At 39.0% G+C, this 16,781-nt stretch overlaps 1 protein-coding gene across 1 annotated transcript in view; it reads left to right on the plus strand.

Moving 5' to 3' along the window:
- Positions 1-16,781, plus strand: part of LOC134690242 (uncharacterized) — a 56,859-nt gene that overhangs the window by 1,943 nt on the left and 38,135 nt on the right. The window contains exon 4 of the mRNA XM_063550219.1: positions 509-586. Within this exon, the coding sequence (XP_063406289.1) occupies positions 509-586 (78 nt within the window). The remainder of the gene's footprint in view (positions 1-508; positions 587-16,781) is intronic.

Below are 16,781 nucleotides of genomic sequence, written 5' to 3' on the forward strand. Positions count from 1 at the left end.
AAAATTTCCAAATCAGAGTATGATTACTTTTTTTCTTGTAAACTGCGGCTATTTGAGCTAGATTGCTTCGGTTAACATGTCAGTCTAATACAAAGTTGAGAATAATAGTGTTATTGTAAGATTATGCATTTAATATTTGCCACTGGACGTTAAGCAGCAATCAACACAGAGACACTAATTTACATGAATACTTTTTATTCCCTGCTTAACACGGAGCAAACAAGTTATATATTACCTCTTTTTCTGTCATATATGAAAGTTTGGTCACTTTTTTTCTCAGCAACTCTTAAGTTGTAGCTTATTGAAATATTCATGAAGTAATAATCAGAGCTGAGGGCTCACAAAATAAATAAACTACCACTATGCTGTTACTGGTATGAAGTGGTGATCAGAGCTGAGGGGGTCACATGATAAATCAAATACCACTCAGATGTTACTGGTATAAATGTACTGTAAGATAAGTGTTATAAAAAGAGATCAATTGATATATATGTCTCACTGATTTCAGGGTAAAACTCCATATGATCTGGCAGCAGCAGAACTGAAGTTTAATCCAAGGTACAAAGAATTAGTGGAATACTTGCAGGTACATATGTAATAAATTCTTACTTTTAAACAGAATAACCTGAAATCAATATTTATTGATGTACCATACATAACATTAGAAGATGTGGTATGATTGCCATTAATGAGACGACTCTTCACAAGAGACCAAATGACACAGACATTAACAACTATATGTCACTGTACAACCTTCAACAATGAGCAAACCCATGCCATTGTTAGGAAATGGACATTTAAAACAACAATGTCACGTAGTGCATTCACAATTTTTTTTCAAAATATCAAAGTGTAAAGAGTTATTACACCAAATAAATCCAAAAGGAGGACACTGAAAGCAAATGTTGTTTTTTTTCATTTTTAGTCCTGTAAATTTTTCAAATTAAATATAAACTTATACAGTTGACTTGGATTTGCTACAATGTTTAAGGTATTCTTCGGACTCGCACCTAACTAAAATTGTTTAGTCAAACTGGTTGTCTTAAGGGGAGTGGTACTAAACACTGTCTACTGAATAAATGGGGTTTCTTACAGGTAATGGTACACTGTATACTGGATAAATGGGGTTTCTTACGGGTAGTGTTACTAAACACTGTGTACTGGATAAATGGGGTTTCTTATGGGTAGTGTTACCAAACACTGTCTACTGGATAAATGGGGTTTCCTACGGGTAATGACACACTGTATACTGGATAAATGGGATTTCTTACGGGTAGTGTTACCAAACACTGTGTACTGGATAAATGGGGTTTCTTACGGGTAGTGGTACTAAACACTTTGTACTGGATTAATGGGGTTTCTTACCGGTAGTGATACTTCACACTGTGTACTGGATAAATGGGGTTTCTTACGGGTAGTGGTACTAAACACTGTGTACTGGATAAATGGTGTTTTTACAAGTAGTGTTACAAAATACTGTGTACTATTTAAATGGGGTTTCTAACAGGTAGTGGTACTAAACACTGTCTACTGAATAAATGGGGTTTTTACAAATAGTGTTGCTAAACACTGTGTACTGGATAAATGGGGTTTCTTACGGGTAGTGGTATTAAACACTGTCTACTGGATAAATGGGGTTTCTTACGGGCAGTGTTACTAAACACTGTGTACTGGATAATTTGAATTTCTTACGGATAATGGTACACTTTGTACTGGATAAATGGGGTTTCTTACGGGAAGTGGTAATAAACACTGTCTACTGGTTAAATGGGGTATCTTACGGGTAGTGGTACTAAACACTGTGTATTGGAAAATTGGGGTTAATTACAGATAATGATACACTGTCTACTGGATAAATGGGGTTTTTAACGGGTAGTGGTACTAAACACTGTGTACTGGATAAATGGGGTTTCTTATGGGTAGTGATACTAAACACTGTGTACTGGATAAATGGGGTTTCTTACTAGAAGTGGTACTAAACACTGTGTACTGGATAAATGGGTTTACTCACGGGCAATGGTACTTGACACTGTATACTAAATAAATGGGGTTTCTTACGGGTAGTGGTACTAAACACTGTTTACTGGATAAATGGGGTTTCTAACGGGTAGTGGTACACTTTGTACTGCATTAATGGGGTTTCTTAAGGGGAGTGGTACTACACACTGTGTACTGGATAAATGGGGTTTCTTACGGGTAGTGGTACTAGACAATGTGTTCTGGATAAATGGGGTTTCTTATGGGTAGTGGTACTAAACACTGTGTACTGGATAAATGGGGTTTCTTACGGGTAGTAGTACTAAACACTGTCTACTGGATAAATGGGTTTTTTACAAGTAGTGTTGCTAAACTAAACACTGTGTACTTGATAATTGGGGTTTCTTACGGATAATGGTACACTGTCTACTGGATAAATGGGGTTTCCTACGGGTAATGGTACTAAACACTGTGTACTGAATAAATGGGGTTTCTTACGGGTAGTGGTACTAAACACTGTCTACTGGATAAATGGGATTTCTTACAGGCAGTGTTACTAAATTAAACACTGTGTACTTGATAATTGGGGTTTCTTATGGATAATGGTACACTGTCTACTGGATAAATGGGGTTTCTTACGGGTAGTGGTACTAAACACTGTGTACTGGATAAATGGGGTTTCTTACGGGTAGTGGTACTAAACACTGTGTACTGGATAAATGGGGTTTATTACGGGTAGTGGTACTAAACACTGTGTACTAGATAAATGGGGTTTTTACAAGTAGTGTTACAAAACACTGTGTACTATTTAAATGGGGTTTCTTACGGGTAGTAGTACTAAACACTGTCTACTGGATAAATGGGGTTTTTACAAATAGTGTTGCTAAACACTGTGTACTGGATAAATGGGGTTTCTTACGGGTAGTGGTATTAAACACTGTCTACTGGATAAATGGGGTTTCTTACGGGCAGTGTTACTAAACACTGTGTACTGGATAATTTGAATTTCTTACGGATAATGGTACACTTTGTACTGGATAAATGGGGTTTCTTACGGGAAGTGGTACTAAACACTGTGTACTGGATAAATGGGGTTTTTTACGGGCAGTGTTACTAAACACTGTGTATTGGAAAATTGGGGTTTCTTACAGATAATGATACACTGTCTACTGGATAAATGGGGTTTTTAACGGGTAGTGGTACTAAACACTGTGTACTGGATAAATGGGGTTTCTTATGGGTAGTGATACTAAACACTGTGTACTGGATAAATGGTGTTTTTACAAGTAGTGTTACTAAACACTATGTACTATATAAATGGGGTTTCTTACTAGAAGTGGTACTAAACACTGTGTACTGGATAAATGGGTTTACTCACAGGCAATGGTACTTGACACTGTATACTAAATAAATGGGGTTTCTTACGGGTAGTGGTACTAAACACTGTTTACTGGATAAATGGGGTTTCTAACGGGTAGTGGTACACTTTGTACTGCATTAATGGGGTTTCTTAAGGGTAGTGGTACTACACACTGTGTACTGGATAAATGGGGTTTCTTACGGGTAGTGGTACTAGACAATGTGTTCTGGATAAATGGGGTTTCTTATGGGTAGTGGTACTAAACACTGTGTACTGGATAAATGGGGTTTCTTACGGGTAGTAGTACTAAACACTGTCTACTGGATAAATGGGTTTTTTACAAGTAGTGTTGCTAAACTAAACACTGTGTACTTGATAATTGGGGTTTCTTACGGATAATGGTACACTGTCTACTGGATAAATGGGGTTTCCTACGGGTAATGGTACTAAACACTGTGTACTGAATAAATGGGGTTTCTTACGGGTAGTGGTACTAAACACTGTGTACTGGATAAATGGGGTTTATTACGGGCAGTGTTACTAAACTAAACACTGTGTACTTGATAATTGGGGTTTCTTACGGATAATGGTACACTGTCTACTGGATAAATGGGGTTTCCTACGGGTAATGGTACTAAACACTGTGTACTGAATAAATGGGGTTTCTTACGGGTAGTGGTACTAAACACTGTCTACTGGATAAATGGGATTTCTTACAGGCAGTGTTACTAAATTAAACACTGTGTACTTGATAATTGGGGTTTCTTATGGATAATGGTACACTGTCTACTGGATAAATGGGGTTTCTTACGGGTAGTGGTACTAAACACTGTGTACTGGATAAATGGGGTTTCTTACGGGTAGTGGTACTAAACACTGTGTACTGGATAAATGGGGTTTCTTATAGGTAGTGGTAATTAACACTGTGTACTGGATAAATGGGGTATCTTACGTTTAGTGGTACTAAACACTGTGTACTGGATAAATGGGGTTTCTTACGGGTAATGGTATTAAACACTGTGTACTGGATTAATGGGGTTTCTTTTTGGTAGTGGTACTAAACACTGTGTACTGGATAAATGGGGTTTCTTTTTGGTAGGGGTACTAAACACTGTGTACTGGATACATGGGGTTTCTTACGGGTAGTGGTACTAAACACTGTGTACTGGATAAATGGGGTTTCTTACGGGTAGTGGTACTAAACACTGTGTTCTGGATAAATGGGGTTTATTACGGTTAGTGGTACTAAACACTGTGTACTGGATAATTGGGGTTTCTTACGGGTAGTGGTACTGAACACTGTCTACTGGATAAATGGGGTTTCTTACGGGTAGTGGTACTAAACACTGTGTACTGAATAAATGGGGTTTCTTACAGGCAGTGGTACTAAACACTGTGTACTGGATAAATGGGGTTTCTTAAGGATATTGGTACACTTTGTACTGGATCAATGGGGTTTCTTACGGTCAGTGGTACTTAACACTGTGTCTGGATGAATGGGGTTTCTTACAGGTAGTGGTACTAAACACTGTGTACTGGATAAATTGGGTTTCTTACGGGTAGTAGTACTAAACACTGTCTACTGGATAAATGGGATATCTTACGTTCAGTGGTACTAAACACTGTGTACTGGATAAATGGGGTTTGTTAAGGGTAGTGGTACTAAACACTGTGTACTGGATAAATGGGGTTTCTTTTTGGTAGTGGTACTAAACACTGTGTACTGGATAAATGGGGTTTCTTACGGGTAGTGGTACTAAACACTGTGTACTGGATAGATGAGGTTTCTTACGGGTAGTAGTACTAAACACTGTCTTCTGGATAAATGGGATATCTTATGTTCAGTGGTACTAAACACTGTGTACTGGATAAATGGGGTTTCTTACGGGTAGTGGTACTAAACACTGTGTACTGGATAAATGGGGTTTATTACGGGTAGTGGTACTAAACACTGTGTACTGGATAATTGGGGTTTCTTACGGGTAGTGGTACTGAACACTGTCTACTGGATAAATGGGGTTTCTTACGGGTAGTGGTACAAAACACTGTGTACTGGATAAATGGGGTTTCTTACGGGTAGTGTTACTAAACACTGTGTACTGGATAATTGGGGTTTCTTACGAATAATGGTACACTGTCTACTGGATAAATGGGGTTTCTTATGGGTAGTGGTACTAAACACTGTGTACTGGATCAATGGGGTTTCTTACGGGCAGTGGTACTCAACACTGTGTACTGGATAAATGGGGTTTCTTATAGGTAGTGGTACTTAACACTGTGTACTGGATAAATGGGGTATCTTACGTTTAGTGGTACTAAACACTGTGTACTGGATAAATGGGGTTTCTTACGGGTAGTGGTATTAAACACTGTGTACTGGATTAATGGGGTTTCTTTTTGGTAGTGGTACTAAACACTGTGTACTGGATAAATGGGGTTTCTTTTTGGTAGGGGTACTAAACACTGTGTACTGGATACATGGGGTTTCTTACGGGTAGTGGTACTAAACACTGTGTACTGGATAAATGGGGTTTCTTACGGGTAGTGGTACTGAACACTGTCTACTGGATAAATGGGGTTTCTTACGGGTAGTGGTACTAAACACTGTGTACTGGATAAATGGGGTTTCTTACGGGTAGTGTTACTAAACACTGTGTACTGGATAATTGGGGTTTCTTACAGATAATGGTACACTGTCTACTGGATAAATGGGGTTTCTTATGGATAGTGGTACTAAACAAAGTGTACTGGATCAATGGGGTTTCTTACGGGCAGTGGTACTCAACACTGTGTACTGGATAAATGGGGTTTCTTATAGGTAGTGGTACTTAACACTGTGTACTGGATAAATGGGGTATCTTACGTTTAGTGGTACTAAACACTGTGTACTGGATAAATGGGGTTTCTTACGGGTAGTGGTATTAAACACTGTGTACTGGATTAATGGGGTTTCTTTTTGGTAGTGGTACTAAACACTGTGTACTGGATAAATGGGGTTTCTTTTTGGTAGGGGTACTAAACACTGTGTACTGGATACATGGGGTTTCTTACGGGTAGTGGTACTAAACACTGTGTACTGGATAAATGGGGTTTCTTACGGGTAGTGGTGCTAAACACTGTGTTCTGGATAAATGGGGTTTCTTACGGGTAGTGGTACTGAACACTGTCTACTGGATAAATGGGGTTTCTTATGGGTAGTGGTACTAAACACTGTGTACTGGATAAATGGGGTTTCTTACGGGTAGTGTTACTAAACACTGTGTACTGGATAATTGGGGTTTCTTACGGATAATGGTACACTGTCTACTGGATAAATGGGGTTTCTTATGGGTAGTGGTACTAAACACTGTGTACTGGATCAATGGGGTTTCTTACGGGCAGTGGTACTCAACACTGTGTACTGGATAAATGGGGTTTCTTATAGGTAGTGGTACTTAACACTGTGTACTGGATAAATGGGGTATCTTATGTTTAGTGGTACTAAACACTGTGTACTGGATAAATGGGGTTTCTTACGGGTAGTGGTATTAAACACTGTGTACTGGATTAATGGGGTTTCTTTTTGGTAGTGGTACTAAACACTGTGTACTGGATAAATGGGGTTTCTTTTTGGTAGGGGTACTAAACACTGTGTACTGGATACATGGGGTTTCTTACGGGTAGTGGTACTAAACACTGTGTACTGGATAAATGAGGTTTCTTACGGGTAGTGGTACTAAACACTGTGTTCTGGATAAATGGGGTTTCTTAGGGGTAGTGGTACTAAACACTGTGTACTGGATAAATGGGGTTTCTTACGGGTAGTAGTACTAAACACTGTCTACTGGATAAATGGGGTTTTTACAAGTAGTGTTACTAAACACTGTGTACTGGATTTTGGGGGTTTCTTACAGGTAATGGTACACTTTCTACTGGATAAATTGGGTTTCTTACGGGTAGTGGTACTAAACACTGTGTACTGGATAAATGGGGTTTCTTACGGGTAGTGGTACTAAACACTGTGTTCTGGATAAATGGGGTTTCTTATGGGTAGTGGTACTAAACACTGTGTACTGGATAAATGGGGTTTCTTACGGGTAGTAGTACTAAACATTGTTTACTGGATAAATGGGGTTTCTTACGGGTAGTGGTACTAAACACTGTGTACTGGTTAAATGGGGTTTCTTATGGGTAGTGGTACTAAACACTGTGTACTGGATAAATGGGGTTTATTACGGGTAGTGGTACTAAACACTGTGTACTGGATAAATGGTGTTTTTACAAGTAGTGTTACAAAACACTGTGTACTATTTAAATGGGGTTTCTTACGGGTAGTAGTACTAAACACTGTCTACTGGATAAATGGGGTTTTTACAAATAGTATTACTAAACACTTTGTACTGGATAAATGGGGTTTCTTACTGGTAGTGGTACTAAACACTGTCTACTGGATAAATGTGGTTTCTTACGGGCAGTGGTACTTAACAGTGTGTACTGGATAATTGGGGTATCTTACGTTCAGTGGTACTCAACACTGTGTACTGGATAAATGGGGTTTCTTACGGGTAGTGGTACTAAACACTGTGTACTGGATTAATGGAATTTCTTACGGGTAGTGGTACATAACACTGTGTATTGGATAAATGGGGTATCTTACGTTCAGTGGTACTCAACACTGTGTACTGGATAAATGGGGTTTCTTACGGGTAGTGGTATTAAACACTGTGTACTGGATAAATGGGGTTTCTTACGGGTAACGGTACACTTTGTACTGGATAAATGGGGTATCATACGGGGAGTGGTATTAAAAACTGTGTACTGGATAAATGGAGTTTCTTTTTGGTAGTGGTACTAAACACTGTGTACTGGATAAATGGGGTTTCTTACGGGTAGTGGTACTAAACACTGTGTTCTGGATAAATGGGGTTTCTTATGGGTAGTGGTACTAAACACTGTGTACTGGATAAATGGGGTTTCTTACGGGTAGTAGTACTAAACACTGTTTACTGGATAAATGGGGTTTCTTACGGGTAATGGTACTAAACACTGTGTACTGGATAAATGGGGTTTCTTACGGGTAGTGGTACTAAACACTGTGTACTGGATAAATGGAGTTTCTTTTTGGTAGTGGTACTAAACACTGTGTACTGGATAAATAGGGTTTCTTACAGGTAATGGTACACTTTCTACTGGATAAATTGGGTTTCTTACGGGTAGTGGTAATAAACACTGTGTACTGGATAAATGGGGTTTCTTACGGGTAGTGGTACTAAACACTGTGTCCTGGATAGATGGGGTTTCTTACGGGTAGTGGTACTTAACACTGTGTACTGGATAAATGGGGTTTCTTACGATTGTGGTACTAAACACTGTGTACTGGATAAATGGTGTTTTTACAAATAGTTTTACAAAACACTGTGTACTATATAAATGGGGTTTCTTACGTATGTGGTACTGAACACTGTCTACTGGATAAATGGGTTTTTTACAAATAGTGTTACTAAACACTTTGTACTGGATAAATGGGGTTTCTTACTGGTAGTGGTACTAAACACTGTCTACTGGATAAAAGGGGTTTCGTATGGGCAGTGGTACTAAACAGTGTGTCCTGGATAATTAAGCTTTCTTACAGATAATGGTACACTGTTTACTGGATAAATAGGGTTTCTTACGGGTAGTGGTACTAAACACTGTGTACTGGATCAATGGGGTTTCTTACGGGCAGTGGTACTAAACACTGTGTACTGGATAAATGGGGTTTCTTACAGGTAGTGGTTATGAATACTGTGTACTGGATAAATGGGGTATCTTACGTTAAGTGGTACTAAACACTGTGTACTGGATTAATGGGGTTTCTTAAGGGTAGTGGTATTAAACACTGTGTACTGGATAAATGGGGTTTCTTACGGGTAACGGTACACTTTGTACTGGATAAATGGGGTATCTTACAGGAAGTGGTATTAAAAACTGTGTACTGGATAAATGGAGTTTCTTTTTGGTAGTGGTACTAAACACTGTGTACTGGATAAATGGGGTTTCTTACGGGTAGTGGTACTAAACACTGTCTACTGGATAAATGGGGTTTCTTACGGGCAGTGTTACTAAACACTGTGTACTGGATAATTGGGGTTTCTTACAGATAATGTAACACTGTCTACTGGATAAAAGGGGTTTCTTACGGGTAGTGGTACTAAAAACTGTGTACTGGATCAATGGGGTTTCTTACAGGTAGTGCTACTAAACACTGTGTACTGGATAAATGAGGTTTCTTACAGGTAGTGGTACTAAACACTGTGTTCTGGATAAATGGGGTTTCTTATGGGCAGTGGTACTAAACACTGTGTACTGGATAAATGGGGTTTTTACAAGTAGTGTTACAAAACACTGTGTACTATTTAAATGGGGTTTCTTACGGGTAGTGGTACTAAACACTGTGTACTGGATTAATGGAATTTCTTACGGGTAGTGGTACATAACACTGTGTACTGGATAAATGGGGTATCTTACGTTCAGTGGTACTCAACACTGTGTACTGGATAAATGGGGTTTCTTACGGGTAGTGGTATTAAACACTGTGTACTGGATAAATGGGGTTTCTTACGGGTAACGGTACACTTTGTACTGGATAAATGGGGTATCATACGGGGAGTGGTATTAAAAACTGTGTACTGGATAAATGGAGTTTCTTTTTGGTAGTGGTACTAAACACTGTGTACTGGATAAATGGGGTTTCTTACGGGTAGTGGTACTAAACACTGTGTACTGGATAAATGAGGTTTCTTAGGGGTAGTGGTACTAAACACTGTGTTCTGGATAAATGGGGTTTCTTATGGGTAGTGGTACTAAACACTGTGTACTGGATAAATGGGGTTTCTTACGGGTAATGGTACTAAACACTGTGTACTGGATAAATGGGGTTTCTTACGGGTAGTGGTACTAAACACTGTGTACTGGATAAATGGAGTTTCTTTTTGGTAGTGGTACTAAACACTGTGTACTGGATAAATGGGGTTTCTTACAGGTAATGGTACACTTTCTACTGGATAAATTGGGTTTCTTACGGGTAGTGGTAATAAACACTGTGTACTGGATAAATGGGGTTTCTTACGGGTAGTGGTACTAAACACTGTGTCCTGGATAGATGGGGTTTCTTACGGGTAGTGGTACTTAACACTGTGTACTGGATAAATGGGGTTTCTTACGATTGTGGTACTAAACACTGTGTACTGGATAAATGGTGTTTTTACAAATAGTTTTACAAAACACTGTGTACTATATAAATGGGGTTTCTTACGTATGTGGTACTGAACACTGTCTACTGGATAAATGGGTTTTTTACAAATAGTGTTACTAAACACTTTGTACTGGATAAATGGGGTTTCTTACTGGTAGTGGTACTAAACACTGTCTACTGGATAAAAGGGGTTTCGTATGGGCAGTGGTACTAAACAGTGTGTCCTGGATAATTAAGCTTTCTTACAGATAATGGTACACTGTTTACTGGATAAATAGGGTTTCTTACGGGTAGTGGTACTAAACACTGTGTACTGGATTAATGGGGTTTCTTAAGGGTAGTGGTATTAAACACTGTGTACTGGATAAATGGGGTTTCTTACGGGTAACGGTACACTTTGTACTGGATAAATGGGGTATCTTACAGGTAGTGGTATTAAAAACTGTGTACTGGATAAATGGAGTTTCTTTTTGGTAGTGGTACTAAACACTGTGTACTGGATAAATGGGGTTTCTTACGGGTAGTGGTACTAAACACTGTCTACTGGATAAATGGGGTTTCTTACGGGCAGTGTTACTAAACACTGTGTACTGGATAATTGGGGTTTCTTACAGATAATGTAACACTGTCTACTGGATAAAAGGGGTTTCTTACGGGTAGTGGTACTAAAAACTGTGTACTGGATCAATGGGGTTTCTTACAGGTAGTGCTACTAAACACTGTGTACTGGATAAATGAGGTTTCTTACAGGTAGTGGTACTAAACACTGTGTTCTGGATAAATGGGGTTTCTTATGGGTAGTGGTACTAAACACTGTGTAGTGGATAAATGGGGTTTCTTACGGGTAGTAGTACTAAACACTGTGTACTGGATAAATGGTGTTTTTACAAGTAGTGTTACAAAACACTGTGTACTATTTAAATGGGGTTTCTTACGGGTAGTAGTACTAAACACTGTCTACTGGATACATGGGGTTTTTACAAATAGTATTACTTAACACTTTGTACTGGATAAATGGGGTTCTTACTGGTAGTGGTACTAAACACTGTCTACTGGATAAATGGGGTTTCTTACGGGCAGTGGTACTAAACAGTGTGTACTGGATAATTGGGGTTTCTTACGGATAATGGTACACTGTCTACTGGATAAATGGGGTTTCTTACGGGTAGTGGTACTAAACACTGTGTCCTGGATAAATGAGGTTTCTTAGGGGTAGTGGTACTAAACACTGTGTACTGGATAAATGGGGTTTCTTACGGGTAGTGGTACTAAACACTGTGTACTGGATAAATGGGGTTTCTTACGGGTAGTAGTACTAAACACTGTTTACTGGATAAATGGGGTTTCTTTTTGGTAGTGGTACTAAACACTGTGTTCTGGATAAATGGGGTTTCTAACGGGTATTGGTACTAAACACTGTGTACTGGATAAATGAGGTTTCTTACGGGTAGTGGTACTAAACACTGTGTTCTGGATAAATGGGGTTTCTTATGGGTAGTGGTACTAAACACTGTGTACTGAATAAATGGGGTTTCTTACGGGTAGTAGTACAAAACATTGTTTACTGGATAAATGGGGTTTCTTATGGGTAGTGGTACTAAACACTGTGTACTGGTTAAATGGGGTTTCTTATGGGTAGTGGTACTAAACACTGTGTACTGGATAAATGGGGTTTATTACGGGTAGTGGTACTAAACACTGTGTACTGGATAAATGGTGTTTTTACAAGTAGTGTTACAAAACACTGTGTACTATTTAAATGGGGTTTCTTACGGGTAGTAGTACTAAACACTGTCTACTGGATAAATGGGTTTTTTACAAATAGTATTACTAAACACTTTGTACTGGATAAATGGGGTTTCTTACAGGCAGTGGTACTAAACAGTGTGTACTGGATAATTGGGGTTTCTTACGGATAATGGTACACTGTCTACTGGATAAATGGGGTTTCTTACGGGTAGTGGTACATAAAACTGTGTACTGGATAAATGGGGTATCTTACGTTCAGTGGTACTCAACACTGTGTACTGGATAAATGGGGTTTCTTACGGGTAGTGGTACTAAACACTGTGTACTGGATAAATGGGGTTTCTTACGGGTAGTGGTATTAAACACTGTGTACTGGATAAATGGGGTTTCTTACGGGTAACGGTACACTTTGTACTGGATAAATGGGGTATCATACTTGTAGTGGTATTAAAAACTGTGTACTGGATAAATGGAGTTTCTTTTTGGTAGTGGTACTAAACACTGTGTACTGGATAAATGGGGTTTCTTACGGGTAGTGGTACTAAACACTGTGTACTGGATAAATGAGGTTTCTTAGGGGTAGTGGTACTAAACACTGTGTACTGGATAAATGGGGTTTCTTACGGGTAGTGGTACTAAACACTGTGTACTGGATAAATGGGGTTTCTTACGGGTAGTAGTACTAAACACTGTTTACTGGATAAATGGGGTTTCTTACGTGTAGTGGTATTAAACACTGTGTACTGGTTAAATGGGCTTTCTTACGGGTAGTGGTACTAAACACTGTGTACTGGATAAATGGTGTTTCTTACGTGTAGTGGTACTAAACACTGTGTACTGGTTAAATGGGGTTTCTTACGGGTAGTGGTACTAAACACTCTGTACTGGATAAATGGGGTTTCTTACGGGTAGTGGTACTAAACACTGTGTACTGGATAAATGGGGTTTCTTACGGGTAGTGGTACTAAACACTGTGTACTGGATAAATGGGGTTTCTTACGGGTAGTAGTACTAAACACTGTGTACTGGATAAATGGGGTTTATTACGGGTAGTGGTACTAAACACTGTGTACTGGATAAATGGTGTTTATACAAGTAGTGTTACAAAACACTGTGTACTATTTAAATGGGGTTTCTTACAGGTAGTAGTACTGAACACTGTCTACTAGATAAATGGGGTTTTTACAAATAGTGTTACTAAACACTTTGTACTGGATAAATGGGGTTTCTTACTGATAGTGGTACTAAACACTGTCTACTGGATAAATGGGGTTTCTTACGGGCAGTGTTACTAAACACTATGTACTTGATAATTGGGGTTTCTTAGGGATAATAGTGCACTGTCTACTGGATAAATGGAGTTTCTTACGGGTAGTGGTACTAAACACTGTTTACTGGATAAATGGGGTTTCTTACAGGCAGTGGTACTAAACACTGTGTACTGGATAAATGGGATTTCTTAAGGATAACGGTACACTTTGTACTGGATAAATGTTTTTTTTACGGGTACTAAACTAAACACTGTGTACTTGATAATTGGGGTTTCTTACGGATAATGGTACACTGTCTACTGGATAAATGGGGTTTCTTACGGGTAGTCGTACTAAACACTGTGTACTGGATAAATGGGGTTTCTTACGGGTAGTGGTACTTAACACTGTGTACTGGATAAATGGGGTTTCTTACGGGTAGTAGTACTAAACACTGTGTACTGGATAAATGGGGTTTATTACGGGTAGTGGTACTAAACACTGTGTACTGGATAAATGGTTTTATACTAGTAGTGTTACAAAACACTGTGTACTATTTAAATAGGGTTTCTTACAGGTAGTAGTACTGAACACTGTCTACTAGATAAATGGGGTTTTCACAAATAGTGTTACTAAACACTTTGTACTGGATAAATGGGGTTTCTTGCTGGTAGTGGTACTAAACACTGTCTACTGGATAAATGGGGTTTCTTACGGGCAGTGTTACTAAACACTATGTACTTGATAATTGGGGTTTCTTAGGGATAATAGTGCACTGTCTACTGGATAAATGGAGTTTCTTACGGGTAGTGGTACTAAACACTGTGTACTGGATGAATGGGGTTTCTTACAGGCAGTGGTACTAAACACTGTGTACTGGATAAATGGGATTTCTTAAGGATAACGGTACACTTTGTACTGGATAAATGTTTTTTTTACGGGTACTAAACTAAACACTGTGTACTTGATAATTGGGGTTTCTTACGGATAATGGTACACTGTCTACTGGATAAATGGGGTTTCTTACGGGTAGTCGTACTAAACACTGTGTACTGGATAAATGGGGTTTCTTACGGGAAGTGGTACTAAACACTGTGTACTGGATAAATGGGGTTTCTTACGAGTAGTGGTACTAAACACTGTGTACTGGATAAATGAGGTTTCTTACAGGTAGTGGTACTAAACACTGTGTAGTGGAAAAATGGGGTTTCTTACGGGTAGTAGTACTAAACATTGTTTACTGGATAAATGGGGTTTCTTACGGGTAGTGGTACTAAACACTGTGTACTGGATAAATGGGGTTTCTTATGGGTAGTGGTACTAAACACTGTGTACTGGATAAATGGTGTTTTTACAAGTAGTGTTACAAAACACTGTGTACTATTTAAATGGGGTTTCCTACGGGTAGTAGTACTAAACACTGTCTACTGGATAAATGGGGTTTTTACAAATAGTATTACTTAACACTTTGTACTGGATAAATGGGGTTCTTACTGGTAGTGGTACTAAACACTGTCTACTGGATAAATGGGGTTTCTTACGGGCAGTGGTACTAAACAGTGTGTACTGGATAATTGGGGTTTCTTACGGATAATGGTACACTGTCTACTGGATAAATGGGGTTTCTTACGGGTAGTGGTACTAAACACTGTGTACTGGATCAATGGGGTTTTTTACGGGCAGTGGTACTAAACACTGTGTACTGGATAATTGGGGTTTCTTACGGATAATGGTACACTGTCTACTGGATAAATGGGGTTTCTTACGGGTAGTGGTACTAAACACTGTGTACTGGATCAATGGGTTTTTTTACAGGTAGTGGTACTCAACACTGTGTACTGGATAAATGGGGTTTCTTACAGGTAGTGGTTCTAAACACTGTGTACTGGATAAATGGGGTATCTTACGTTCAGTGGTACTCAACACAGTGTACTGGATAAATGGGGTTTCTTACGGGTAGTGGTATTAAACACTGTATACTGGATAAATGGGGTTTCTTACGGGTAACTTTACACTTTGTACTGGATAAATGGGGTATCATACGGGTAGTGGTATTAAAAACTGTGTACTGGATAAATGGAGTTTCTTTTTGGTAGTGGTACTAAACACTGTGTACTGGATAAATGGGGTTTCTTACAGGTAGTGGTACTAAACACTGTGTACTGGATAAATGAGGTTTCTTACGGGTAGTGGTACTAAACACTGTGTTCTGGATAAATGGGGTTTCTGACGGGTAGTAGTACTAAACACTGTTTACTTGATAAATGGGGTTTCTTACGGGTAGTGGTACTTAACACTGTGTACTGGATAAATGGGGTTTCTTACGGGTAGTGGTACTAAACACTGTTAACTGGATAAATGGGGTTTATTACGGGTAGTGGTACTAAACACTGTGTACTGGATAAATGGTGTTTTTACAAGTAGTGTTACAAAACACTGTGTACTATTTAAATGGGGTTTCTTACGGGTAGTGGTACTAAACACTGTGTACTGGATAATTGGGGTTTCTTACGGATAATGGTACACTGTCTACTGGATAAATGGGGTTTTTACAAATAGTGTTACTAAACACTTTGTACTGGATAAATGGGGTTTCTTACTGGTAGTGGTACTAAACACTGTCTACTGGATAAATGGGGTATCTTACGGGCAGTGTTACTGAACACTGTGTACTTGATAATTGGGGTTTCTTAGGGATAATAGTGCACTGTCTACTGGATAAATGGGGTTTCTTACGGGTAGTGGTAATAAACACTGTGTACTGGATAAATCGGGTATTTTACAGGCAGTGGTACTAAACACTGTGTACTGGATAAATAGGGTTTCTTAAGGATAACGGTACACTTTGTACTGGATAAATGGGTTTTTTACGGGTACGGGTACTAAACACTGTACTGATTCAATGGGGTTTCTTACGGGCAGTGGTACTAAACACTGTGTACTGGATAAATGGGGTTTCTTACAGGTAGTGGTACTAAACACTGTGTACTCGATAAATGGGTTTCTTACGGGCAGTGTTACTAGACACTGTGTACTGAATAATTGGAATTTCTCACGGATAATGGTACACTGTCTTCTGGATAAATAGATTTTCTTACGAGCAGTGTTACTTAACACTGTGTACTAAATAAATGGGGTTTCTTACGGGTAGTGGTACTAAACACTGTGTACTGGATAAATGGGGTTTCTAACGGGTAGTGGTACTAAACACTGTGTACTGGATTAAAGGGGT

This window comes from Mytilus trossulus, chromosome 11, assembly GCF_036588685.1.
Source record: "Mytilus trossulus isolate FHL-02 chromosome 11, PNRI_Mtr1.1.1.hap1, whole genome shotgun sequence".
NCBI lineage: Eukaryota > Metazoa > Mollusca > Bivalvia > Mytilida > Mytilidae > Mytilus > Mytilus trossulus.